At 47.2% G+C, this 27,512-nt stretch overlaps 2 protein-coding genes across 2 annotated transcripts in view; both read left to right on the top strand.

Moving 5' to 3' along the window:
• The window catches only part of FIG4 (FIG4 phosphoinositide 5-phosphatase), a 70,090-nt gene extending 66,184 nt beyond the window's left edge, over positions 1-3,906 (top strand). The window contains exon 24 of the mRNA XM_054195287.1: positions 3,799-3,906. The gene's annotated coding sequence lies outside the window, so the exon portion shown is untranslated. The remainder of the gene's footprint in view (positions 1-3,798) is intronic.
• A 19,274-nt stretch (positions 3,907-23,180) lies between these two features.
• On the top strand, positions 23,181-24,182 carry GPR6 (G protein-coupled receptor 6). Its single transcript, XM_054196481.1, has one exon. It carries the CDS (start codon positions 23,181-23,183, stop codon positions 24,180-24,182), a length of 1,002 nt encoding a protein of 333 aa, XP_054052456.1.
• Positions 24,183-27,512: the final 3,330 nt, after the last annotated feature.

The raw sequence follows: 27,512 nt of genomic DNA, 5'->3' as shown, positions 1-27,512 counted from the left end.
TTTAAGGAGGAGTTAGACCTATCCTCTGGTAGAGAATCCTTTTTCCCCAAAACTCTCCTAACCTTTCCACAGCACAGCCTAAGTGAGCTTTTTAGGTATTTTTCCTTTTGCTCTCCCTTCTCTCCCTGTAAACCGCAGTCCCTTATGGTGGACTTAACACTAGGGAGCAGAACTAGGATGCATCTCAGTGAGGCAAGGGGAAAAGGAAAGGGAAAAAGGCAAACAAGGGAAGAGCTAGAGTTGTCTGAGTGAAAATAGAGGCTTGGACCTCAGTGGGTTGTATTTGAACAGTGAAGCTGATGTACAGGGAAGACTAGATTGGTGAGAAGGCCGTAATTTAGTTGCTAGGAACTGCAGAAGAGCCGTGCATGAGCCTGGGCACACGCACCTCGTTTGCTTTCACGTTGTCAGGCAAGTGTGTAGGTTGGCATTACAAAGCCGGAGCACACCGTGTCGCGGAGCCCCAGCTGAGCGTGTGAGCATGGGTCCAACACGCACAGAGACATGTGGAGCGAAGGGCTTGTGCTGCCGTGGTGGGGAGGAGGCTGGGTCGCAGCACGTGTAAAACAAGCAGCGAGCCTGCAGTTGAGACATACCCCATATCCACATGAACCCTGACGGGAGTCACAGCAGTCATTTGGAAGATACATGTGCCAAGCCTAATTTGAATTTCCAAAGGTCACATTTGTCATTCTCGGTGTACCGGCGTTCTCATTAACAAGTGTCTCCAGCTGGTCCTGTGCAATGGCCTCGGGACGTGCTGTTGTAACCAAGCGGTGCAGCACAGGGCTACCACCGAGGCCTCGGGCTCGTCTACTCTGCTCTCTGCTTAAGGGGTGTCGTAGGAGAGGGGGCTGTGTACCAGACACACTGTGTAGGTGATCAGATTTTGACCTAGCGGGCCCATCTTGCTGGGTGTTGCATGAAACCCATAGAGCACCTCTCTGGAGATGTAGGTTGGTCTGTAGGACCACCTGATTAAAGTCCATCTTACCTGATGGCAGTGGCATCAGAGCCAGGTAGGCTGTAAACAGAGAGGAGTGCTTCCAGAGGTGAGTCAGCTCACCTGTCTTAGGATAGGATGAGCTACCCCTCTGCAGGTGCTTATTGCTCCCCATTGTGCCGCCTCGGAGGAACCTACACAACTGGCTTAGCCAAGACACCTGCATTTAAAAAACTAAAATTAGACAAGTCCCTTGGTAGCCTTTATAAAACCTGGCAGAGTTGTGAGATAAGGGACCAGAGCTATAACATCATAGTTGACAACGGGTCCCTTACAAAATGATTTTATGGCTTTAACCTCTGGCTCAACCACTCCAGCCAGACACACCTCTGGTACAATGCTTTGCTAAAATATGGGCATATGCCACTTCAGGTCTACTCCATGTTGTGAGGAGTACATGGGACTTCTGATCTATCACCAGCCAGTGCAGAGAACAAGCTGCTTGGGGTCAGCAGACAGAGCTTGTCAGTCATCAGTGGCTTTGACCAAAACAGGACTTGTCTGCGTCTCCACTGCTGATGGGTTGTGGTCACTTCTCTACCCATGTCTGGAGCCTCATCCAAGGACCAACTCTCCCTGACTCCTCTGAGACTCGCAAAGCTTACCTCTGCTTCTCCCCTGCCTGCTGCCAGCATATTCTCCATCTGCTGCCTTGGCTTGGATCTCTGACAAACGTTATGTTAAGGAATGGCTTTTCCAGTAACATTTATACCATTAGAGAGTCCACAGACCCATCCACTTCCCACTCATTAAATGCTTTGCCTTCGAAGGCTGGGTTTGGATAGAATTAGTTGGCACTGCAGCCTGCTGAGCAAAAGCCACACACTCGGCCTGGGGGAGCATCACTCTGCCCTAAGCACAGGAAAGGGTCCACAGCCTGAAGACAAGGATACCTGCTTTTTTTCGGTCAGAAGTAACTGGTCACAACTGGGAATCTTCACTTACCTGCCAATATAAACACCACTTGACGTCATGTATCCCGTTTTTGGATGTTCAATATTGAACGTGTCCAACAGATCACTGAATCTACTGGTCTGTTTTAATCATCACCACTCATCTCCTCCAGCCTCCCATTTATTAAATGTTGGCTGCAGAGTATACTGTGGTAGCACAAATACTACATTGGTTTAGTTGTTTCCCAGAGGGGCCATTTACATTTTTTTACTTACAACATCCAACTTACTTAGACATCTTTTTTTTACTGCTTTCATTCTACATATCTTTGCCGTTGCTGATTTTAGAAGTCCTTCTGCACATCTCGAGTATCATGGGGCTGAGCACAGGGCCACGATTCCTGCTCGAAAGCAATCACAAAACTGCCCTTCGCCTTTCCAGCTCTGTAGTTGAAGATTGAAGCTGGGAAGTCTACTCAAGGGTGTGTTTCCTGCTTATTCTTCCTTGAGGCGTTAGTTTGCTTCATTGTTGTTTCTGGACTGCAAGATTTGGGCAGACTTGGAACTAGATGTCTCTGGTTATATCTATCCCCTAATATTTTCCTTCTGTTTAATTTTTTATTTTCCTCATCAGAGGCTCAGAGGCTATGAGCTGTGCCTGTAGAAATAGAGGCTGCAGTTGATGAAGGCAGTTAACACCCTTTCCGTGCTCTCAACAGGTTGTCATGGGCTGAAATTGCAGCGAGTGCTGAGGGTGCAGTCCTGAAATACCCTTCTAGGGACACTTCATTACATCCTCGTAAGAGAAAAGGTTATTCAGAAAAAGCCTGAGAAGACATAAAAGCAAAATGTCTCTTTTCCCCCTTGAACTTCATCAAAAGCTCCTGCCGCCACCTGAAATCTCTGACAGCTCTTCACCCCCATGCACAGGCAGGTGGTCCCGCCGGTCCGCTCCTGCAGAAGATGGAAAACGTTCCCAGATCCCATCCGTCCTTCTCAACTGCTCAAATGTGTTTCGGGCTGAGCATCGCTGGGTCTCTGCGCAGCTGTATGTCAACACTTGGGCACAGGCAACGGCGCCGGGCCAGCGCGGGCTGGCTTGTGTTCCCGTCACAGCGGGAGGCATTTTGAAAGACCGTTGCATTTTCCACAGAATCCCCTGAAGCTAAAGGGCTTTATTTTTTGTTAGAGGATAAGTTTTCCAGTACAAAATAAAAATTTCATTAAAACACTGTCAGTAGTACAAAGTGTTTGGTACCCAATGAATTTTCTCAAAGGAACCATTTAACTTGAGCTGATTATTGGATCAGTCTGTAAATCCTCCGAAAAATGTTTATCTTCAATGTAAGTGCTATGACTCTGGGAAGGATATGCATGCATTCTTCATAAGCATAGGGTGCTTTTCAGCTTCTAATTAGGGAGCAATCACAAGCACCCCTATAAAGAAATTAATGTACTTTGATGTAATGAATATTTCTCTATTTCTCACTTCCTTTTTTACTGGTAAAAAAAAAAAAAAAAAAAAGATTTGCCAGTGCTTTCCTTGTAAGTGCTGTGATTTTAGAGCATGCATTTGCACTTGGCTTTGGGTCATTTTGCACGTTGACCGGTTTGTAACTCAACAAATCTACAGCCAGGAGCACAAGTAGGAAGTCTCCAGTTCTCTTCTATCCTGAGAGCCGGTCCCAGGGGTTTGTGTTCTCCGCCTTCCCCTGCTTTGAGGGGCCGGAGTGCGGACTCATGCCAGGCATTTGCTCTTGGAATCCAAACTTCAAGACTGTAAACATCCTCTCTGCTGACAGGCTGCCTTTTGCCAGCACGGCTGGTAAGCTTCCTCGCACTCACGCTCCCTTCCTCTCTTTTCCCTCCCTCTTACTCCCTTTTCCCTCCTCTCTTTTGCAGCGGTTTGTTCCTGGCATGCCACGGTCCGCCACGGGCTCCGTCTCAGATAGTCTTCCAATAACCTCAAGTGGCTTTTGGAGATTTGCTACTCGCTTTAACGTGCCTAAAAGCTGTTGCTCTCGCTTCAGTCTGCGCAGAGCATCCTTCATTTCAAATGACACCAACGTGACAGGAGGTGCTTTTTGCTTCAGCTACGAAGACTACGGTGGAGTTTCAACTCTGGAAACAGGATGGCAGAAGGAAAGCGTACACATAACTTTGTCTCTGCTTCATCAATAAGAACTCATTTTTAAGGCCGTTGATATCTAGTGCCAAGTCTTTCTCACATGGAGCTTTGTGGGAATAGTGCTTTGTATTCAGTGGGAATAGCATCAGGTCTAAAATGTGACCATAAAAACTTTCTAAAACCTGTGGTACACAGATAGAACTATGCCATACTGTATACACACAGTATTTTTCTCACGTTGTCCAGCAGCACCGCATTTAACAGCAGCAAGGTGATGGTGTAACCAGGGGCATCTTCAGTGACACCCTGAAGATTCCCCGGACTATAGTGTCTTTTGTCAGCTGTAACAGCATTTTTCAGCCTGTGTTAGGCAAGAATAACTGAAAGAATACACTGTGAATTCTGTCTTTCATTTACTCAGTACTCTAGAAAATGCAACCAACAAAACCCATTTCCCTCAGAAATGTCTTTGTAAAAGAAGTGGCCTCTTCCCTGTCTAGGCTCTGGTCTCTCTGGTAATTGCTCTCTGCGCGCTTCGCTTTCCCATCTTGTTCTTCCTCTCTTGCCCTTGTTATGAAATTCAATAAGGGCAAGTGTGGGATGCTGCACCTGGGGAGGAATAACCCCATGCACCAGTACAGGTTGGGGGCTGACCTGCTGGAGAGCAGCTCAGCTGAAAGAGACCTGTCCTGGTGGACAACAGGATGACCATGAGCCAGCAATGTGCCCTCGTGGCCAAGAAGGCCAATGGCATCCTGGGGTGCATCAAGAAGAGTGTGGCCAGCAGGTTGAGGGAGGTCTTCCTCCCCCTCTACTCTGCCTTGGTGAGGCCGCATCTGGAGTACTGTGTCCAGTTCTGGGCTCCCCGGTTCAAGAAGGACAGGGAACTGCTGGAGAGGGTGCAGCAAAGGGCTATGAAGATGATCAGGGGACTGGAACACCTCTCTTATGAAGAAAGGCTGAGGGATTCGGGTCTCTTCAGTCTGGAAAAAAGATGACCGAGGGGGCATCTTACCAACACTTATAAATACTTAAAGGGTGGGTGTCAGGAGGATGGGGCCAGGCTCTTTTCAGTGGTGCCCAGCGACAGGACAAGAGGTAACGGGCACAAACTTGAGCAGAGGAAGTTCCACCTCAACATGAGGAGGAACTTCTTTCCTTTGAGGGTGGCAGAGCACTGGCACAGGCTGCCCAGAGAGGTGGTGGAGTCTCCGTCTCTGGAGACATTCCAAACCCACCTGGACGCGTTCCTGTGCAACCTGCGCTGGGTGACCCTGCTCTGGCAGGGGGGTTGGACTAGATGATCTCCAGAGGTCCCTTCCAACCCTATGATTCTATGATTCTTCCTACCTCCCCATCTGACAACAGTTTCTTTGCTACACTCACCTGTGGGCAGAGCGTAGCAGCTAGATACCGAAGCCATCAGTTCTAGGTGGGGATGTAGGCAGGGAAGAAAGCCAGTGTGGGAACCAGAAGGAAGCAAAAGCAATTGCCCAGAGTCCCGGTGCTGTGCCTGCAGGCACCACATTCCTCGGGCAGTGAAACGAAGCCTGCACCATTGCTTATGTGTTGGTACCATGTGTTCTAGCACCTCTTAGATGTTTGGATAATATTTTCTTTTTAGTGCCAGTAAGCAACATGGAGACTTTAATGTCGGTTTTATTGAGCTGGGATTCCTGTCGGACATGATGTGGTCCGGCAATGGTTCTGGGGTAGGACTTGGGGATCTTCTCTCTGGTTCCCAGTGCTGGTGCTGGCTAATTCGCAGGGATGGATAAAATCACTTTTGTAAATATTTTGGCATATGGAATAGAAGGAATCTAGGTAAGTGATAACACATTGTACAAAGATGCTGTAAATGATCTAGAAAAATAAGTAAGGAATGTCTCCTGGTATCAAACATGGATCCTGCACCACAGACACGCACAAAGCAGCTCTCTAGAAGCTGCCTTTCATGGTGATGGTTGGGATGTGCCACAGCATCCAACCTGTAACAATGCTGCTTGAGATAAGCGCTAAGTGAACAGCATTTTACAGTGTTTGTGGCCATCCGAAACCCCCAGCTCACTCCCCACCACATAAAAGACTCTGTGTATGTTATGGGGCTACTTCAGGTATGTATAAGGAGGTTCACATCGTCTGCCTGCCTTGGGTTACTGCTTAGGGACCTGCAAGTGCCAGGAGGTGGGTGGTGTTATACATGGGCCAAAGTCCCACCTGCTGCTTCTCCTGCTAACAAACACCTCTGCTCTTGTTCTGTGCTTTTGCTCATGTTGTCCCTCAATTGACAATTTTGTTGACTTTCCAACAGTGCAATTTTGACAGTTCAGGTGGTCCATGGCCAAGATTTAGTCAGTGGATTCACGGCCTCAGCCTTTACCACTTCAGACCACAGAGCAACCAACAGCACTGCCAGATGTGACCTTCTGCACCAACTAACCGCAAGGAGAACATGAAATCAGATGTTTCCCTGGTATTCCCTGGCACAGGGGCACCAAGTCCAGGGAATCCTGTGTTTATTTCAGGTGCTGGTGGGAATGTGCTGTAATCATTCTCCCCATCCTCTTTTCACCACAGCTTCCTCTCATCTGCCTGGTGTTGATGACCCACTTGCTTTCACTCACATATTTACAGTCTTTTGTCCTAACATCTCCCTGCTGTTCTGTTCTCTACATCTCCACCAACTGATGGTGGCCCCTTGCATCCCTGGCCTGGGGCTTGCAGAAGTTGGGGCACACTGATGTATCTGGGCTGTAAGAGGGCACAGGGAAAGGAGACCAGTAGCATGGTCTTGGGCTCATAGTTAGGTAGTTTAGGTGGCCATTGCTGATGGCTTGTGTATTTAGATTGATGGAGAATCCAGCATGGATTTGCAAGAGAAATTTCTTATTTCTTCCCACCCAACCATTAACTAACGCTACAGGAACACTGTATTTTTTGAGTCGAATGAGTTGGGGCTCAGTCTGACCAGGCATGAAAGAACTTTCTGCTTAAGCAATAAGGAACTTAACTTGCTCTCAGAGCAGAGAGTTCAATAAACCACACATTGATCTGAGAACAAAATCACTTAACTTCAGGAAAAGAGGAGGTATGTTTTTCTGAACTGGAGTTCCGTTACCACTGAAGGCCCATCTGCTTAGATAAATTGACTTCTAGTGACTTCAAAATCACAGAGAAGATAAGGTCTGGTCAATAGGTTAACAAATAATTTCAAGGAGTACAGGCATTGCTGACCTAGCCACAACCAGACAAAGGCCATTGCGGAAAATGTCAGTAAAACCCAGGATGAAATAGTGCAGGTTAAGGATGAATCATCAAGAGTTAATGACATTTATTTTTTAAGGTTACTCAATAGGAAAGCACTGACTTACATTTGGTTTGAATTTTGAGTGGTTTGGCTTACCCTTCACTTATTTTGAGCTGAAAATACGCCTAGTTTAGAGTGTTTATCCTGCAGAATCTGTAACACATTATCCATCATACATCACACATGGTGCACACAGGCATAATAATTACCAGACCATGCAACCTGTCACAGCCCCTGTGCATTTTCCTCTGAAATGTATCCCAGGAATCGTGCGCATTTATGGAACACTTAGAGGCACGTGCACCTCAGATTGTGGTTGCGCTTCCAGCTTTGCTTCTCAGGGGCAGCATAGGAGGCGGTGGTATCCACTGCGCTTCCCTGACCATGTCCAGAACCCTGGTTTTGGTTGCTATGCCTTTGCTGAGCTTCACTCTTTGGGCTGAAGCTTTTCATGGCAGAGCAGCCAGAAAATCAGAGCCGTTGTTCTCATGCCCTCCCTTCAATGCATATTACTGTCTGCTATAAAGATATGGCCCACCCTTTATATATATAAAATACATCATATATATCATATCATATTATATACATTATATATATTCTATCCTATAATATCATATGTTTATATAATAACCACCCAAGCTAGATAAGCCATATTGTTCGCCCTAGTACACCTAGGAGAGGAGCCAGATGAGCAGCCTTTTAATAGGACAGTATTGTTTCTTCATTTGGGCAAGTATTTCACCATTGTTGGGAAGAAAAAAAAAGGTATTTTAAGATCCCACACGTGTCGTTTAGCCTTGATTAGGATCCTGAGGGCTCCGTACTATGGGCTTTCTGTCAATGGCCCTGCTTAAATACTTACAGACAAGCATGTACTTAAGTGCTTTGCCGATGGAGGGCCAGAGCACTTGGCAGCTTGCTGGGCTGAGCCTCTCCCTCTCCTCTCTGCCAGGCACGGCGCTGGGAGGGAAGGAGTTCAACTATGTCCTTCAGCCATAACTACTTAAAAAAATCCAAGGGAGGGGAGAGAATGAAGCCAAACCAACCGACAGGCAATGGAACACCTTGAAGGGTGACTTCTATCACCTTTATCCTCCTTCGACCATCTTTACATCACAGAATCATAGAATAGTTTGGGTTGGAAGGGACCTTTAAAGGTCATCTAGTCCAAACGCCCTGCAGGGACATCTTCACTTAGACCAGGTTGCTCAGAGCCCCGTCCAACCTGACCTTGAATGTTTCCAGGGTTGGGGCAACTACCACCTCTCTGGGCAACCTGTTCCAGTGTCTCACCACCCTCATTGTAAAAAAATTCTTCCTTATATCTAGTCTAAATTTACCCTCTTTTAGTTTAAAACCATTACCCCTGGTCCTATCGCAACAGGCCCTGCTAAAAAGTTTGTCTCCATCTTTCTTATAAGCCCCCTTTAACTACTGAAAGTCTCCAATAAGGTCTCTCTGGAGCCTTCTCTTCTCCAGGCTGAACAGCCCCAACTCTCCCAGCCTGTCCTCATAGCAGAGGTGCTCCAGCCCTCTGATCATCTTTGTGGCCCTCCTCTGGACCCATTCCAACAGGTCCGTGTCCTTCTTATGTTGGGGGCTCCAGAGCTGGACGCAGGACTCCAGGTGGGGTCTCACCAGAGTGGAGCAGAGGGGCAGAATCGCCTCCCTCGACCTGCTGGCTGTGCTTCTAGCAATTAGCTGGTCATGTCCTAGCAATTATATTGATTTCAATGGAGTAAGCTGCTCTGTGGCATATATTTAGCAGACTGTGGCCGTGGCTAAAAGCAGTGTATACACTCATAGATTATTCGTAGGGTAGGTAAAGAGCTATGGTATGAACTGACTGAAGGTAACTTGAAGATGACTATAGAGAAGTCCAAAACCCAGCAGAACCCTGAAGATCCAGACTACAGGCCTGAAGACCAGGCCAGTGGGGCATACCTTTTTCTTCATACCCTGCCTTGAATCTTGTTTAGATGGAAGAAAGGAATTTGACTATTTGGCCATCAGAAGAAAAAAATGTCAAGGGCACACAGCGGCTGCGTTTGGCATGGGTTGGGTTCCCTGCACACCAACACATGTATTTCTGGGGGTGGTTTCCTCAATCAAGAGACAAGAGAGTTACCATGCGCAGACCTCAAAGGTGTTTAATGCAATGTAATGCAGTGTATAGCAACAGCTTGAAATGACAGGAGCATCGAAACCCCCCTGCAGCTGCTTCTGGCTTCAGTGAACACACAAGAGGACAGTATCAGGACTTTTTTTTTTTTAAATTTCCTAATGGGGTAAAACCACCTGCATTAAAGTGAGAGGCTAGACCACAAAATTCTGATTTCTCTGAGCTGACTACGTGAATGGGTCTTGACACTGGGTGCTTGTAGCACCGTCCTGGTACTGTAAGCAGAGAATGGGGTGGACTGGCACCCCCGGGAACGGGGTATGGTTGCCCCTGAAGGACCATCAAGGAAGGTGCTGTCAGCACCATTGGAGCAAGGAGAGATTCATGGGCTTGTAGCAACGTAATAAAGGGGAACAGCTGACCAGAATCAGCATTTATATAAGTTTATTCAGCATCTTTTGAACACAGCTGCCCTATTGCTGCATATTTTTTTTCCACAGTCCTGGAAATAATAACCTTTATTTAAGTGCTTATATTCAGCCATATCAGCACTGCATGTTCCAGCATTAAGGCTTTGAAAGGAAAATTTGATATGAGACGATTATTTGCTAAGCCATCAGGTTCAAAAGTAGATTTTTAGAAATAGGCATGACCAGAGTTGTTTTTTAAAAGTGACCGGCAAACAGCTTTTTGAAACTCAGCAGCTTTGCCTTTTCGCTGTGCGCTGCCTTGTATTCAGCAGCATGAGGAACCAAGTTCATTTCTGAGCACTGACGTCCTCAACCCTTGCCGTCCTTTCCCATTACTCTTCAAAGTAATTGTTCGAGGTTTTCAGGTGTCCCACCTGTGACTTTGCAAGACCCAACTGATTTTGGGGAATAATAATATTATAAACTATATCATGATGGTTACAGTTGGGTCTCCCTTTTGAATCTTGCATATGCTAAAGTCAAGTACTCCAAAATAAAGGAAAGCATATTTTTCTGCATTTTGGTGCTAAAAATAAATGACTCTGTAATGAAAGGCATTGTAGGCAGCATTAAATTGATGCTAAACATAATTAAAATGCATTCTTAAACTCTTCAGCTTGGATTTTTGGTGACTCATCCAGTGCTTTTCTCTCTGTATCCAGATATTTTCGGAGCATGGATGAATTCCAAGTATGAAGTCTCCATTTAGTCAGGACAAAAGCGGTAACAGCAGGTTGGGGAAGGGACTGAAATAAAGGCAAATTTATATTGGCGGCTTTGATGAAGATGGTTCCATCTTTTGTGCCTCAGCATCTCGACTCCCTGCTCTCCCAAGAGAAGGGTGTAGCAGCAGTGGCTGGGACACGCGGCTTTTTCTCATGTGCTGTTGAGCGAGGATTTGCAGCTCCCTCCTCCCGCTGCAGCCTGTGCTGCCCTACTCGGGCACCGTGTCATGCAGCAAGGCCCAAGCCCCCTGAAAAGCTGCCCTGGGATAGCTACATCCCCAAATCTCTGCTCCCCGTGCCTTTGTGCTGTTGCTTGGATAGCTGGCATCCATGGTGCAGACCCACAGGACTGATGATCCCGTGTCTGCTTCTGTGTTTAAAAATATACAATCGTTATTTCCACTCACCGGGGACAAATGGCTTATTAATGCTTCTTGGGGTTGAAGTTTTAAACCCCTAAATGGTTCAGAGACTGAGACTCCACACCAGCCACAGTATGATTAAGGCAATGGTACCTGTGTGGGATCCTGCTGGTATGGCGCAGAGTTATTTTATGAAGTCCTTTGGGTGTTCAAATTCATCCCACATCTCTCCTTCCTTCCCCACAATCCCCAAATGATGAGGAATAATCTGGATTTCTTGAGCTGCAAAGCTTCTCAACACATTTTCTTCTCAGCCTTTTGTTTGCCGTGGGCAGGAGCGAGCTGTTCCTTCTTGTTCTGATTCATCTTGAGGCCACGAGAGCTGCAGCCTGCTTGCTCCCGCCAGGACCGGCACAGCCCCCAGCCCTGCCTGTCCCTGCTTAGCCCAGTGCCGAGGGATTTGGGGCTTGTTAGTGCCATTTGCCAGGGTCTATAGCCTCCCAGGTCGCGTCTTGTCCGCTGAAATGCCCAGTCCTGCAGTTAAACGCCCTTTATTTAAGATCTCTCTTGGTATCAGCCATTGCTGCCGCTGGGCACTGAGGCTCCCCGCGAGCCACAGGCATTCAGCTCTGTTGCGCGTGCACGGACATGGGGCTGTGATCCAGAGAAAGGACCTACCTAGACATATTTCAACGCAAAATCAACTCCCACCTGGGAAAAACCCGTGCTCCCTTCAGTCCATGAGACTACGTCCTGCAAATAAAATCCCAGACCTGTTTGTGCCAAATCTCAGCCACTGGGCCAGAGGCTTGCAAAGGGCGCGTGCCCTGCGACACGCTCCCCACCTTCTCTTGTCATCCCACTCACTGCATTTCTCTCTATAGCTGTAATTTTTATCATTCACCTGCCTCTGCCCTACCAACAGCTGCTGGCTGTGGGGGTTTGCTGTCTTTCAGCTCGCTTCTGCCGGGATGGAGATCAAGTCATCCCCGTACAGGGATTTCAGGAAATTCCTTGAAAATGCAGGGGCAGCACAGCGCAGGCTCCTCTGGTTGGTACAAAAGCAATGCGGCGTGAGCGAAGGATGAAATCCCTGTGTACAGGTGCACTTCTGGCACTGTTTGTCCATCCGCAACAGGCTGCCGAGGAGCAGCTCCTGCATTTGAGGAGGTCCAAGGGGTGAAAAGCCCAAGTCCCCGAGGAAGTAGAAGATTTTTCTGTGCTGGTCACCTTTGCATCACATTCCTCCCCTTGCCCAGTAACTGTGCTTTCCTCTCCAGTCGCTCAGCTGTTCACTTCCAGGATTTTTTAAAGGTCCCTGGTGCTGCACAAGAAAGGAAAGGAGCAAATTGGGAGGTTAGAAATGGAGACATCTGATGCAACCCGTGAGAGCATCGTTGGACCGGCACCTCTGATAATGTTCAGATACATAATAGAGGTGCATATCCCCACTACTAGAGATTAGATCAGTTAGATCATTACTTGGGTAGATTAAAAAAAAAAGTGCTTTAACTGTGAATATTATTGGAGAAAGCTGAGAGATAACCAATGAAGAAAACACCATTCGTAGTCTATCAGTGACACACACACACACACACACACACACACAAAAAGCTTGTGCTTAATTTTGGCACTGCACATCAACTCCAAACCAGCAACAAGGAGGTCATTGCGAACACACGAAGGGATGCTCCCCTGAAAATGAGCTTCACGTCTTTTTCAAGCCAGCCCTGAAATCTTCCCCTGCTCCCATAGCAGGGCAGCAGCTGGGCACGGCACGGGGATGTGTGGGAATGCAGGAGTGGCTCATCTCTCAAATTGTACTGGAATACTTTCAGATAAATCTTTTCACCTTGAGAGTGACAACTAATTTAGAAAGTTGTCTTGATGGTCTACAAAATGTCTTTACCTAGAGATGAACTCTGACCCTTTGGACATTTTAAAATAAACATTTGTACGCCCTTAGACAATAAATATAAGCAAAGCCACATTAGCATTTTAAATGTCAAAAAGATAGGGGAACATAATTTTTTGAAAACTCTTACCAAGTAAGCTGCTTTTTTGTATCTCTTGACTCCCATGAAGAATTCACAACAAGGTTTTCTGAACAATTTAGTTCCAATACCAAAGTTACTGAAGAATTTGCTCAGGGAATGGTATCTGAGAATAAACGGTGGTGTTCTTACCATCAACGAATAGCTCTTTGTGAGCTAGTCTGAGGTACAGTACCAGTGGTTTAACATGAAAAGAGAGACTAGGCTCTACCTGAATTTTATTTGGCTAATGTGTAACTGCGAGGAGCAGGAGGGCAACAGACAAGAAGTGCTTCAGAGCTTATGGAAATCTCTGTCTCGTGTTTGACGGTACAAAGGTTGCCCCAAAGCCACCGGCACTGGGATGGAGTAGACAAGACACTGTGAAGCTCAGTGCGCAGCGTCCTCCCGCAGCGCAAAGGGGGCTCGGACGGGACAGAAATGTCACTGCTAATCCACTCCTGCGTGGGCAGCGCAGGCAGAGTGGGGCTTTGCCTCCTGCCTGGCACCACCTGCACGGCAAGAGGTGGCATGTGGGGTGGGCAATGAGAGGGGGGGACCTCCAGCCTCCGGATGATGGGGTTCCCCCTCCCAGCCATAGCGCTGCCATGGGGTTGGACCCCTTTGCCGTAGGTCTGTGCTGCTGAATTTGTTTTGGCTGGCAGGTCGGCTTTTGGTTTTCCACCTGTAAGGTGAAAATCAGGATCTTGTGATCATTGCGAACCTCATCTACAGGACTGACTTCTCATAGGGATCTTCTTGAAGAGTAGGACTTGCGCATTTTCTTTTTCTCCATGTGTGGGTGCACAATGTGCAGGTGTGTGTGTGTGCATATAAATAAGGCCTAATAATATCATATAATTAATTCCTCCCGTTGCTATGGGAACACACACTTACTACTGCATCAAGCGTGTGCTGCAGAGGTAGGTGACAAGGCCGACGTCGGAGCAGATCTTTGGGCTGATCTTCTAACACATTTCCTTTTTCAAAGCAGACCAGGAAAAAATCAGACTGGAGTGCCTGAAGCCCACAGGTGCAAATGGGGAACCGGCGATCTTTTCCTAACTTGCAAACGAACCAATCTTCACAGCTAATATTAGCAAGCCCCACCTGGCATGCCAGCCTGCACCTGGGGCTGCTTCCCAAGGAGAGGAGCAGTGGGCTGGCAGGAGGAGGCAGCACAAACCATCTGCCCTTTCAACGCCTCTCAGTGATTCATTGGGTTGGGGGAGAAAAAAAACCCCAAACCCCAAAACCCACCTGAGGAGCAGAGGCTTGCAGGGTGGCTAAGGGTCCCAAAGTCACGCTCCTCCACGCCAGGTGGGGTTTGCTCCTGGGCTATCGGTGCTCTCAAATCAGTGTCCCTATGGTGGATGGCAGATGTGCACGCAACCATACCCCCGCCACCGATGGGCACTGTTTTGGAGGCATTGTGGTCCAAATGGTCTGGTGGTAAGGAAACCTCTGCCCTCACCACCACCACCACCCCCGCGCTGAAGGGCTGGGGGGCGTCTCAGAGCAGCAATCTCAGCTTCCTCCTCTCTGTTCGCAGCAGAGAGCGCGGTATTCACCCATAACTTCACCAGCAGGGTCATATGGCTGTCTTTCTGGCATGCACAGCTTAGAGCCCTCCTCCTGAGATGGGCAGGTCGCCTCAGGGACATTTTCTTCCTTTCCATGGTCACAGCAGGACCACAAGTCCTCTAAGTGGAAGGACCTTTTTTCTCCTTTCTTTTGATTTCTAGTCCAAATCTGAGCATGGTGCGGCTCACGTCCAGCCAACAGCCCCAGACAGGCAGCCTGAGCTGGAGCCAGGGACACCGGCCACCGCCCTGCCTGCTGTGGGATATTTGTGGGGACAGCTTTGTTTTGAAGAGTTTTCCCTGCTCCGACCGTCCCCACTATGGCACATTGAGTAGGTATTAGCCATTGTGCTCAGAAAAGGTTCTGGGCTCTTAGGGAAGCACATGAAAAACATTGAAATGGCCGAGTGTCCCTTTAGCAGGGCAACTGCCTTTAAATAATTTGTTATTAATAAAAATATGTTCCTAGCATCAAATCAAGTCAACAGCTAAAAAAAAAAGAAAAGTGTAACTGACTTGCTGGACCCATTGCAAAACGTTCTTTATCACTTGTTTTTCAAAATCATGTTTCATCACGTTGGGTTTGCCACTCTCTTTATAATCTCTTTACAATCTCTTTACAATCTTATGACAATCTTACTGAAGATTGCCAAGGCTCTGACACAGGGCCTTGCCTTGCAAGCCCCCCAGGAGCATGCTTCGAAGGGTAACCAACAGTTCGAATGCAGAAGTTACGTGAATGAAACAATATTGTGGACAGAAGCGGGGGGGCACCAACGTTTCCACCGTTAAACTCACGTTCCCAGCCGTTGCATTACACTTTGGAAAACCGGCCATTTTAAAGGCCTAAATATACATCTGAGCGGTTGGTATTGCATTCTGTTTGCACAAGGTAAATGTCAACAGAGCCTGACCAGGGATACCTAGGCAACAGCTAATTTTTAGGTCAGTGATTAACTCTTCTTTGTCAGAACATAATTTACCATCAAATTATCTCTAGCTGAATATAGCCGGGGTTAAAAAGGCCTTCTTGCTATTTTTAGACACCGAAAGCCATTGTTATTGGTGGCAAGTGATATTTTCTACATTTTCTCCGGGCTGAAATACTGATGTTCACGAGGGGAGCAGTCTCTTAGGGAGGCTCAACCCCTACCCTGGGATTCCCAAGGAGAGGAACCGAAGGCTCAGCTCAGCCGCTGCACACCATGACACTGTGCTTGTGGCCATAGCAGGGAGCAATCGATTTTTATTTTTTATGGCACATATACACACTTCCTTGATTAGATAAAAAGTGGATGCTACCAATTAGCACATATATCAACAGCTGAGTAAAGTATCGATGCTCGACCTGCGTTTTGCTCCTTGCCTCCCTCCCCAGAGCACTTTGCTACCTTCAGCTCTTCAGACTCCCTCATTTTTTCCTGAACTTCCAGCTAGTGACTCAACCCATAATTTCAGATTTAAAGCTCTTTATATTCCAGCACTGTGTTTCAAACCCATTCTGCTATCTCACAGGACTCTTTGGAAATAATAGTGAAAACGGGATAGCGTATATTAAAAGGTCGTTCTAGCGTTCACCTCAGGAAACAGGCCCCTCCGCAGGGATACAGAGACTAAGCAATTTTCCTTCTGCCTGGAAAAACTACTCATTTGTGATCTACATCAGTACGAACACTTTTCGGGGGCGGTCCCAGACAAATGGCTATTACCCCACTGGGTGTAGTATCCTGCACTTGCTGCTGCGAAGCCGAGCGTGTGCTCCTGTATGGGGTGAGGAGGGGGGGACTGGGCTGGGTGCCCGCGGGACAGCCATGGGCTTTGCTTGCTGCCAGCACCCGAGCGTCGCTCTGCCCCTGGATCTTCCCCAGCTTTTGCTGCTGCCTTGGGAGATGTAACCGTCCCGGCCCCTCCGCTCTGCCCTGGAGGCACCCTGCGATGCTAATAACTTCAACCTTGCCACCTTCACTTTTATATTAAAGCTGACACGATCAGAAAAAAAAAAAAAAAAAAGTTTTCTGAGAATTTACAATTCTCTTTTACTGCCACAGCTAAATAATCACCAATTTGTTTCTTGCTGGCAGAGACCCAGGCTGTTGAGCAATAACAGACTTGTTTTGAAGTTGCTTTAATTTGTTCTCTTAGAAGAAATGTCTTTGCTAAGTGTTGCCAAGCTGACATGTAAAGAAACACAAAACTATATTCATATCTGGAAGACTCAAATAAGACATGTAAAGCACTCAACGTTATTATAATGAGGGTATTGGTTTCAACCTGAGTCATTAATGTCTCTGGAAAATGTCTACTTTCACATATAATACATTTGGCTGGGATGTACGGATTTGTGCCTGTGATGCCAAATTCCCAGGCCAAGCCCCCCAGGACAGCATTCCCACTGGTGGGCAGGGACCTTGCTTTCTCCTCATACTGTGCCCCACTACTGAAGGTACAGCCTTCCTCTCTGCAGCAGCTCTTCACCCGCTTTCTTGCCATTAACAAACAAAATCCTGTCTTTTCTTCTGTGTCTTTTTCGTACGCAATCTTCTCTGATGTCTGGGATGTCCCTCACTACCAGAAGGACATTGAGTTGCTGGAGCATGTCCAAAGAAGAACAGTGAAGCTGGTGAGGGGTCTGGAGAACAAGTCCTCTGAAGAGAGGCTGAGGGAGCTGGAGTTGTTTAGCCTGGAGAAGAGGAGGCTGAGGGGAGACCTTATCGCTCTCTATGACTACCTGAAAGGAGGATGTAGAGAGGTGGGGGTCGGTCTCTTCTCCCAAGGAACAGGCAATAGGACAAGAGGAAATGACCTCACGTTGTGCCAGGGGAGGTTTAGATTGGATATTAGGAAAAATTTCTTCACTGAAAGGGTTCTCAAGCATTGGGACAGGCTGCCCAGGGAAGTGGTTGACTCACCATCCCTGCAGGTATTTAAAAGATGTGTAGATGTGTCGTTTAGGGATATGGTTTATTGGTGGACTTGGTGTGATAGGTTAATGGCCGGACTTGATGATCTTAAAGGTTTTTTCCAACCTAACTGATTCTATGATTCTATGTTTTCTTATCGTTTAGTCATTTGCATTCTAGTATTATTTGCATTATCGTTTGCATTCTAGTATCTGGAAAAGTTCTCAAACTCACTGTTAACTTTAATGAAAAAAATATATCTATGGCCTCCTGTGTAGTAACTAATCAGCAACTTATAGGATCACGTGAAACAACGCAAACATTTTAGTGAAATAAATTTGCAGCTTGTTTTTACAAAGCCGCAAAAAGACATTGGTTAGGTAAACTCAGGACTCCCTCACTTAGATGTGCAGAAAAGCCCTTGAACAATTTAAAGGCTAGTTTGAAGCCATTTAAAAACTTGAGGAAAAGTGCTTTGGAAAAGTTTAAAAGAATGAAACCAATAAAAGACCTTGTTCCATTGCGCCTGATGACACATCTAACAATGAATGACCTTTGCCGCTGCTGATTTCTTTCCATCAACAGAACAAGCGGGGTAAGGAAGGAAAAATTGCAAAATATGTGTATTTAGCTTCAGTATATTCATCACTAATCTCTAGAAATAAACAGAGTGGACCAGAGGCTATCTTTTTTAATAAAGGTAAGCAATGACTGTGCCTTTCCTAACAAACTCTCTACAAACCCATGTGGAGCTCATTTAGCATCCAAGTGTTGCTGGCAAATGTTATTCCTTCGGAAGCTAAGCCAGGTGCTTTGGCTTAGCCTAGCTGGCTGGTGGAAGCGGGCTGACAGATGTGGAGATTGCTAAGCAGATGTGTAGGTCGCTCTCGTAGTCACTGGGTCCCTACCAAAAGGTGGTAGGAAAGCTCAAGCACCTGAAAAAAAAGAATTCTCTGGGTGGTGAGCACTCAGAAGAGGCGCCTCCCAGGGGAGAGTCCCTGCCTGACTAAGCTTAAGCGGTCAAAGCTGCATCAAAAAGTTATCCCATCTGAAGAGGGAGCGGTAGGAGGAGAAGGGCTCATAGCCTGGGACCCTGCCACTGTCATCCACAGGCAGAACTGGCAGCTGCCGAAGCTGCGGGATGGGACAGGGAGAGGGGAGGCTGGGTGGGAATCCCACCCCCGAAGGAAAAGGGCTGGAGGAAGGCTCTCACTTTAAATTGTTGCAAAGTCCTTTGAGAGCCACAAGTGAAAGCTCAAAATAGTGTTCACTGTGCTTCTGTCTGTTTTTCCGTACATACCTGCATTTATATTTTCTTCTCAGTGAAAACGGAATGCAGGATAGCTCAAACTCTGCACTTTTCAACTTAAGGTTCAGTCTGAATTCATCCCTGACAATAAGTATTTGTTGCACTATTTAAAGCAGATTTGCACCTGCTTATGTAAAGTTTGTCCCTGCACTTTCTACTCGTGATTCAGAGACTACATAAGACATAGTACCACTTTCCAAAGCACCCATAAAATCCACTGGCGCAATGCAGCTTTGTGAATGCAACAGAGTAAACCATGATTTTCATCCCAAGCATCCCAAGAAAAAGCATGGCGGTTGTGTTCATGTGTTTCTGCGGTCCCATATAGCCTCAGGGTGCAAGTGAAATAGATTTTACAGACATGCAGGCTGTTTTCTGGACAGTATGTGTGCGAGGGACAGAGCGGCCAGGCAGCTGAACACTCATCCCAAGGGGACTGATGGCACGGTGAGCGCTCCACCAAGAAACCCAGTCAAGGACCGTGTGAGAAACACAGCGTGTGGCGGAGAAACGGGACTGTGTAGGATGCGACTGAAATTCTAAATGGTGCCTGAACCCCTCTGAGGTTTATGTCATCAGTAGGTTTTGCAATACAGCCTGTTTGCAGGTGGACACCTGTGTAAATCGGAAGGATCAGCCAGGGAGGTATCGTTAGTGAGGACCTAGTCATCGGTGACACCAGATGACGAGGCTGAGTTCACCGAGTCAGGAAAATGACAAACCTGAAGAGGTGCCTAAATGGAATGCTAAGAGTTTAAAACATCTTTTCACGCCAGCTGTGTAGAAATCTCCGAAATGCCAGTGCTGGTTAGCTCACCATCTGTGTTATCCCCCTCTCTCTTCCCCTCCTCCTGCCTTTATTTTAAGGCTTCTTTATGTTGCCAGAAGAAAAATGACTCCTCAATATTTTCAGCGTGTTATTGGAAAGATAAATTTTGAAGTGCTTTTTTTTTGGTTCCAACTCATGCTATGTAAAGCACATATAATAATACTTAACATTTACTCAGCCTACTTATTAATCATTAAAGAATACCAACTATCAAAATAATCCATAGTTAACCGAAATTAAATAATCACATATTAAAATTACACCACAATATTGCTCAGCCCTCAGAACAGATGGAGAAGTCAAGCAGAGAGCTTTCAGATCATTTATTTCAGCAACTTTTTAATTTTGTTGCTGCTTAATTTTCAGAAATTCGCTAAGATGATTACTGAGTTACATCATACGCTGTGCTTAGGTGTGCGCTGCTGAAGCATAGCTTTTTATTTTTATGGCCTTTTTATTTTTATGGTGAGGTCTGCGGATTCAGTCTCAGTTAGGAAACCAAGATGAAAACATCTTGGTGCCGGTGCAGGAGGTCTGGCCAGACTTCTCTCTCCGCTGCTCCTTATGGCGCCGTGGTAAATGATCGTGGCTGTCAGATGCCAGCTTTAGCTGCTCTTTGAATCCTCTTTTTCCCTCAAACGGTTAAAATCAAGAACAATCCAGATGGCTCACCTTTTGTTGGGATGACTGATGCAAGAAGATGTACTGAGACGATAAAAGGCCTTTAACGATTGCTCTGGAAATATAAACAGTTCCCAAGGAGGTGTAACCATTTTAATAAGTGGGGAGCTGGTCACTAACCCTGCCAATTGCTACTGGGCACAGTGAGGGAGATGAGGGAGATGAGGGAGATGCACAGCGCCGCTCGCTGCGCTCAGTGAGAACCTGACGCGGACTGTAAGAGCATTCTCCTCTTGAAAGGGGAAAGGCCCAGAGAAACACAGGGACAAAACAGCCAGAAGAACTCAGAAAACACCTGACAACAAGGAGCAAAGTCAAGCTGGACACAGGCATCTCCCTTTCACAGGCACACTGCAATGCTTGAACAATTCTTTCCCTGAGTGAAATGGGTGACGACAGGCAAGGGCTGTGAGGCTGGGCTGGCTCATAGGTCGAAAACTCTTCCTACGTCTTACTCTGAGATCTTAATGCTCTCACAAGGTTTCACCACATGTGAAATGACTTCTCCCTTGATAGCATGGGCTCTCAATGTTTTCAGTTAAGGAAAAAGTATTCGAGAACATAGAGGTTTAAAATGACCTATATCCAGAATTTAAAAAGCATCCACTACCTTGTGATATACATGCTATTATAGAAAAGACCTGCCACACACTTGTTTCCCAGAGGTAACAGGTTGGTCAAAGATGTGGCAAGTCACCCACAATTGAGACCTTCCATACCACATTTCGTTACTGAAAAGCAGATAAGGTACATGTTTCCCTCTATGCTTTATGGATGACACAAAAATACTGCATATCTTACGGTTTCATTGTGGAGCCCAACTGGTTCCTGTTTATAAACCCGACTTGCTACGTTTGAATGGCACCATTTTTAATCCATTTTGAAAAATGTTTGGAATAAATTATTCTGTCACAGCCATTCTAATTAGTGTTGAAATAAGCCACCTCTGTTTGGGGGCTAGATTGGGGGATTTCCTCTGGGCAAATCGAAAATTTTACTTTACCTTGGATTTTACCTTGCCTTCTTTTGCTTTGCTCCGTAGCACCCGTTTCTGCACTGGGATTCTTGTGGTCTCAGTCTTAATCTTAATCTTAATCCAAGTGAAGGTTGACCATACCCAGCCCGTTCTCCACTTGGCAAAGGGAATGAGATGATAACACGGCATTTTCTGAACAATAGTGGGGTACCTGATCAAGTGCTTGAGCCGTGCAGACTTGCAAACCCTCTTAGACCTTCTTGCAAGTGGTTTTGCTGCAGCTTTAAATGGTGGTGCAATGCCTGCATAGGCATGGGAGAATGTACAGCAGCGGGATGCCACACTGGACAAGGGCTGCGGGCACAAGTTGCAGTGAAGGAAAGTCCCACTAGATAAAAGGGAAAAATCTTCACAGTTGAGGCACAGGTTGTCTGGAGAGGCTGTACAATCTCATTCCTTGGAGATACTCAGACTTGACTGAACGAGACCCCAAGGAAAACCTTTGCACAGTTGATGCTGCCCCTGCTCTGAGCCAGTGATGGGACCAAAGAGGTGCCCCAGACGTGACCTCCATGGGCCCCTTCCAAATTAAACTGTTTTGAGCTTCATGTTTCAGAAATCCTCAGAAGAAATGGCTTTGGTTGTTTACAGAGATACAAGGTGTCCGCAGCTTGTCTTGATAGTGTTTAGCCTGCGGGAGGACAGAGATGGGGATCGATGTGATGGATGCTGACACTCTAATTCCCTTTGAATGTGCCCACTTTTCACCATGGCGCCACCTGTGTGCCATCTTCATTTGGACTGCCCAAGACACTAAACACATTTTCTTCTAATGAGTTTTTCAAAATTGCGTCTAAATGGTTTGCACACTGCTGCCATAACCAAGAGGTCAATTTATTTCCACATTCTTTTGATCAGCAGTTACAGCACAAACGCTCTCCCAGGCTGGGGAGAGCACCTTTTGGCTTGTCCCCTCAGTGCCAGGGGAGCCACGTTTGCTGCAGATGGAAACTGCCAGCTGCCTGCATCCATTTGGCACTGGGTTTGGTGGCAAATGGCACAAGGCAGGTGTCCTTTGCTGCTTCGATTTGTGTGCTTTAGAGGGGAAAATAACAGTGGCTGCTGGTTCTTTGCGAGGTGCAACGGGTGAGACGAAGAGAAAGCTGGTAATTTTTATGCCCATGCAATCGTGTCTTCTCTGGTTTGACCTTAACACTTTGGGGGACCTCAGGAAATATTCTGGGGGGACCTCAAGAAATCATGCGGATGCTTGCACTGGCAAACAGCTTGTTAACCCTAGAGTCTACGTCGTTCGGGGAGGATAAGCGTGAAGGGGGCTTTTCCACAGCAATTCACAGCGCTGTTTGGAAACGTTTACATTCGGTGGCGTACGAAGCCCCCCGCCGGCTTCAGAGCCATTACGGCAAGTGCTGTACGAACACAAAACTTGCCATCTTCCCCCCAAAAAGGGGTTCGGGTGTCCCTCGAGGCGGAGAAAAACCTATTGCCCAGCGCGAGGAAAAGTCGCAGGGGCAGGAGGGAGCCGGGGGACGGCGGGGAGGGAGAGCTCGTCCCGGGCGGCAGTTTCGCTCCCACCTTCTCCGCTCCCGGAGCGAACGAACCCCCCTCGGTGCTCCGCGTCCGTGCCAGCCCCTCCCCCCCTTGTGACGTCAGAGGGGCGGGGCAACCGTTGGAGAGGCGGGGGGCGGAGGGGGTGGTGTCCGGACCGGCGGGAAACTTCCGCGGGTTCAGCACCAGAGACAGCGCAGGGGCGGGCGCGGCGATGCGCGCCCCGCCGCCCCGCCGCCCCCGCGCGCCGCCTCTGCCCCCGCTCCGCCGCCGCGCCGGACCGGGCGGCCATGGACGCACCGGCGGCGCTGAACCACAGCGCAGCGGCCGCCCACCGGCTGCCGGCTGGCAGCGGCAGCGGCAGCGGCGGCAACGCCTCGCTGGAGCTGTCGTCGCGGCCCCCCGCGCCCTCCACCCTCAACCCCTGGGATGTGATGCTCTGCGTCTCCGGCACCGCCATCGCCTGCGAGAACGCCCTGGTGGTGGCCATCATCTGCTACTCGCCCGCCCTGCGCACCCCCATGTTCGTGCTGGTGGGCAGCCTGGCCACCGCCGACCTCCTGGCCGGCCTCGGCCTCATCCTCAACTTCGTTTTCCAGTACGTGATCCGCTCTGAGACGGTCAGCCTGCTGACGGTGGGCTTCCTCGTCGCCTCCTTCGCCGCCTCTGTGAGTAGCTTGCTGGCCATCACGGTCGATCGCTACCTCTCCCTTTACAATGCCCTCACCTACTACTCGGAGAGGACGGTGCTCTGCATCCATACCATGCTGGCGGGTGCCTGGGGGGTCTCCCTCTGTCTGGGGCTGCTGCCCATCCTGGGCTGGAACTGCCTCCACGACCGTGCCACCTGCAGCGTCGTCAGACCCTTGACCAAGAGCAATGTGACGCTGCTGTCCGCCTCTTTCTTTCTCATTTTCCTCATCATGCTCCATCTCTACATCGAGATCTGCAAGATCGTTTGCAGGCATGCCCATCAGATAGCTCTCCAGCAGCACTTTCTGACTGCTTCCCACTATGTGGCCACCAAAAAGGGAGTCTCTACCCTCGCTATAATCCTCGGGACTTTCGGAGCCAGCTGGCTGCCTTTTGCCATCTACTGTGTAGTGGGGGATCCCGACTACCCGTCCGTGTACACGTACGCCACACTTCTACCCGCTACCTACAACTCCATGATCAACCCCATCATTTACGCCTACAGGAACCAGGAAATCCAGAGGTCCATGTGGGTGCTCTTCTGTGGCTGCTTTCAGGCAAAAGTGTCCTTTCGCTCCCGGTCCCCCAGCGATGTCTGAGTGACTTTTCTCTCTGTCGTACCGCACAGAGTGACAATCTACCCAGTGAACTATTACAGTGCCTGTTCTAAACTTCAAACTACGTCGTGAAGTCGTTGGAAACATGCTTAAGTATTAGCACTTTATACATGTTTGTATCGCTGAGAGTGGTTCGGGGTATGGAGTTTGGGGTTCCGTGGAAAAAAAAGTGGTTGTATATAAATTTGCACATCACATTTGTAAAGTGAAGACATTCCGATACTGCTTAATTATAGCACCTTATTTCTAGCTGCTGACCTGCCAAAACAGTGTTGCCTTTCTGAAGGGCAGAGAGAAAGACAGTGGTATTTGTGTTGTATTTGTACATGTGTGTGTGTTTGGGGGGGGGGGGGGGGCGTACGTATGTATGTGTGTATCTGTACTTCGCTGCACAATATCGATAAATTATAACATTTTGTATACAAATAAAAACATTTAAGAGGTAATATAAGTTTGTGTGTTTAGATGCTTTTGGAAATAAGAGGGCTTTCAAACCTGCCAGTTGAGCAAAGTCCCTTTGTTTACTTTTGAAAGCTCCCCATGTAACTCTGCCTCGAGAGATCATCATTCACTATGGAGATGAAATTCTGCACCAAGAAAGGCACCTTCCTGCTTGCTTGTTTGTTTGTTTGGTCTCTTCTTTACTCTGGCAAAGAGAGAGTAATGAAGAGCACAAACTCCTTTTTATTCTCCAGCAACAAAAGAAACACAAAGCCCAGTCAAACAGGCTAAGTACAGTCATTCTCCAGGTTTGCAGTAGCTTTCATTTTCAGGTTATAAGTTAGCCCTTTATGATAATGCTCCATTAAAAAGTTAGCAAACTGTGGGGAAAAATCGGACTCTAAGCTAGGCTCCTTTTTTCCTCTTTTAGTCTAACCCTGGAGGGGAGAAAAGGAAAAAAGAAAACAAGTCACAGCCTTCTTTCCTAAAAGCCTGTAAAATGCCACAATAGGTTGACTTTCCTTATCAAGTGCAGTTCTGAGGGGAACCTGAGTTGGTTTTCCCCTCCTTTTTTTGGACTGCGTGCTGTAGCAAAATCATTTAAGTGCATCTTTGCTGTCTGCCTGTCTCGGAGCACTACACAGTTTTCTGATAATCCCACAGTTTAGTGGCTTCAAAGAGCCCATGAGAGGTCAATGTTGTTCAGAGTTCAGAAACACTTCTTCACTCAGGTTCAAATTCACCGGCGACTGATTATTTAGAGCAATAACACCCACGGCAGATTTCAGAAGCACTGCTGCTGCTTATTTATTTATAGTTAGGCTGCATTTACATCCTGGTTATGTTATAGTTTATCACTATCATTTCAATTTTTATTTAAGGGCTGAAACAAATTACTTTCACGCGCACAGTACCGTATAAAAAGTTTGGACTAATGTGTTTCCCAGCTTATGACTGGGCAATGCATAAAGCATTTGTGGGCTGGAGCAGCTGGGGCCACAAGGATCCCATAAGCCTCAGTGAGGCTGTGAATCAGTAATGCTGTATTTACGTGGGGGCAAGTATTATGAAAAACAGTATAATTTCACTGATAGTACGAAGATATTTCATTTAATAAAAAAAAAAAAAACAAAACCAAAACTGTATTCCAGACTCTGCTAGCCCTATTATTCTTATCAATTCTAATAATTACAAATGTGACATCGTAATTGATGAACACCTTCAGGCACGCAGCTCATCAGGGCACCATTGCAGTGATGTTACAAATATGATTTAAATCAGATCTTATGATAGGTCAAAACATTGTTCGGACTAAGAACTCTAAAGTTGCTAGTGAGAAAGATTATTTTTCTCCCTCTTTTAAGCCCTTATCTCATACACTGGGTCTAAGCTAGTAAATAAAAGAGGTCAAGGCCTGCCCTCTAGCCCCGAGGCTGGGTGGCACAGATCATGCCCAAGCTCTTTACCCCCTGCAAAGCCAGGGACCAAACTGCTGGCTGGAGCATCCTGGCCCTGTTCTAGTAACCTGCATAGACTCAGCCAAAGATGCTGCATCGCCCACGGTAGTAACTGCTGAGAGAAATGACCAGCAAGTGCCTCAGACTGGTGAAATCTGGCAAAACTTTCCGGTAAAACTGGAAAACTTGCCATTTGCTAGGCTTTAGACTCATAAATCTTCATCATTCCTGTGTGGACCACAGCCCTTGCACATGGAGAGGAGGAGGAGAGATAAAGAGATTTAGGAGTTTAGAAGAAACTGAACTACTTTAATGAAATATTCATAATAAAATAAAAAGGAAAAAATGAAATAGATACAGTATATACAAAACCGTATTAAGCTCCCAGGAGGACATCACCAGCAGACACTGGGGAAGTCCCAGACTGGACTCAGCGGTGGGTGGGAACTGGATTCCACAGCTGGAGTCAGGAACACATGTATCGGGATCAAAGGCAGATGAACAGACAGGGTCCCCTTCAGACATTGGCCATTGAAGAAAGAGAGAGCTGACCCGTTGATCCCTCAGCTTTTATACTGAGCATGGGGCAGATGGGATGGAATACCCCTGTTGGTCAATTTTTGGTCACCTGTCCTGTCTGCTCCTCCCCACAGGTGGGACCCCTCTACGCTTTTGTTTCCGACCCTTCAACAGGGCAAATAACGAAATTAGGTGACCTTGGTTGTTACAGCAATAAGTATAAGCAAGAGCCTCTGCGCATACCATTCCCTGGCACTAACTAAACATTAGTCTTATCACTCTAAGAATGAACTGTTTTCAGCACAACATGTTGTTAATTTCAGAGAGTTAGAAGGGGCTTAGCTAAGAAGTAAAATCACTGAGCAAAAAGTTGGTTCTGTTCTACCTCAAACCAGGACACAGGGTTGCCATCTGTTCCCTTCCGGAGTGTTTCCTGCAGGCAGCGCTCCGCGCCAGGCGATGCACGTCCTCTCACCCCGGCACTGAACCTGCACCTCGGTGTGAGATGCTGAGTAGGACCTGAGCAGGCTCCTGGGAGCCCTGCGCAGGCTCTGAAGACCAGTATAGGCTCTAAAAGCCCCTAGGAGAAATTTCTTATGTATACTTTTAGACCCTAAAGTTAGGGAGAGAGAATCTGCTAGAGATCGCTCCTGATGCCACCTCCATTAAGTCTGTCAGAAACTGGGCGTCAGGGATTTTCACCATAAATTCATTAAGCAGTGACAACCCGTATAAAAATTAGATGTAGAAAACTTAGACAAATAGAATCCTAATTCACTAATAAACCACTTAATCGAGGAGTGAAAGGACTTAGATGACTTACTTTTCCATTTTTAGCCCAACATGTTATTTGTTTTGTTCCATTTTCTTTTTTTTTTTTACTCTACAACCACAT

This window comes from Rissa tridactyla, chromosome 3 (assembly GCF_028500815.1).
Source record: "Rissa tridactyla isolate bRisTri1 chromosome 3, bRisTri1.patW.cur.20221130, whole genome shotgun sequence".
Lineage (NCBI taxonomy): Eukaryota > Metazoa > Chordata > Aves > Charadriiformes > Laridae > Rissa > Rissa tridactyla.
The sequence above is the reverse complement of the archived record's forward strand: the minus strand, read 5'-3'. Positions and strand labels throughout refer to the sequence as shown.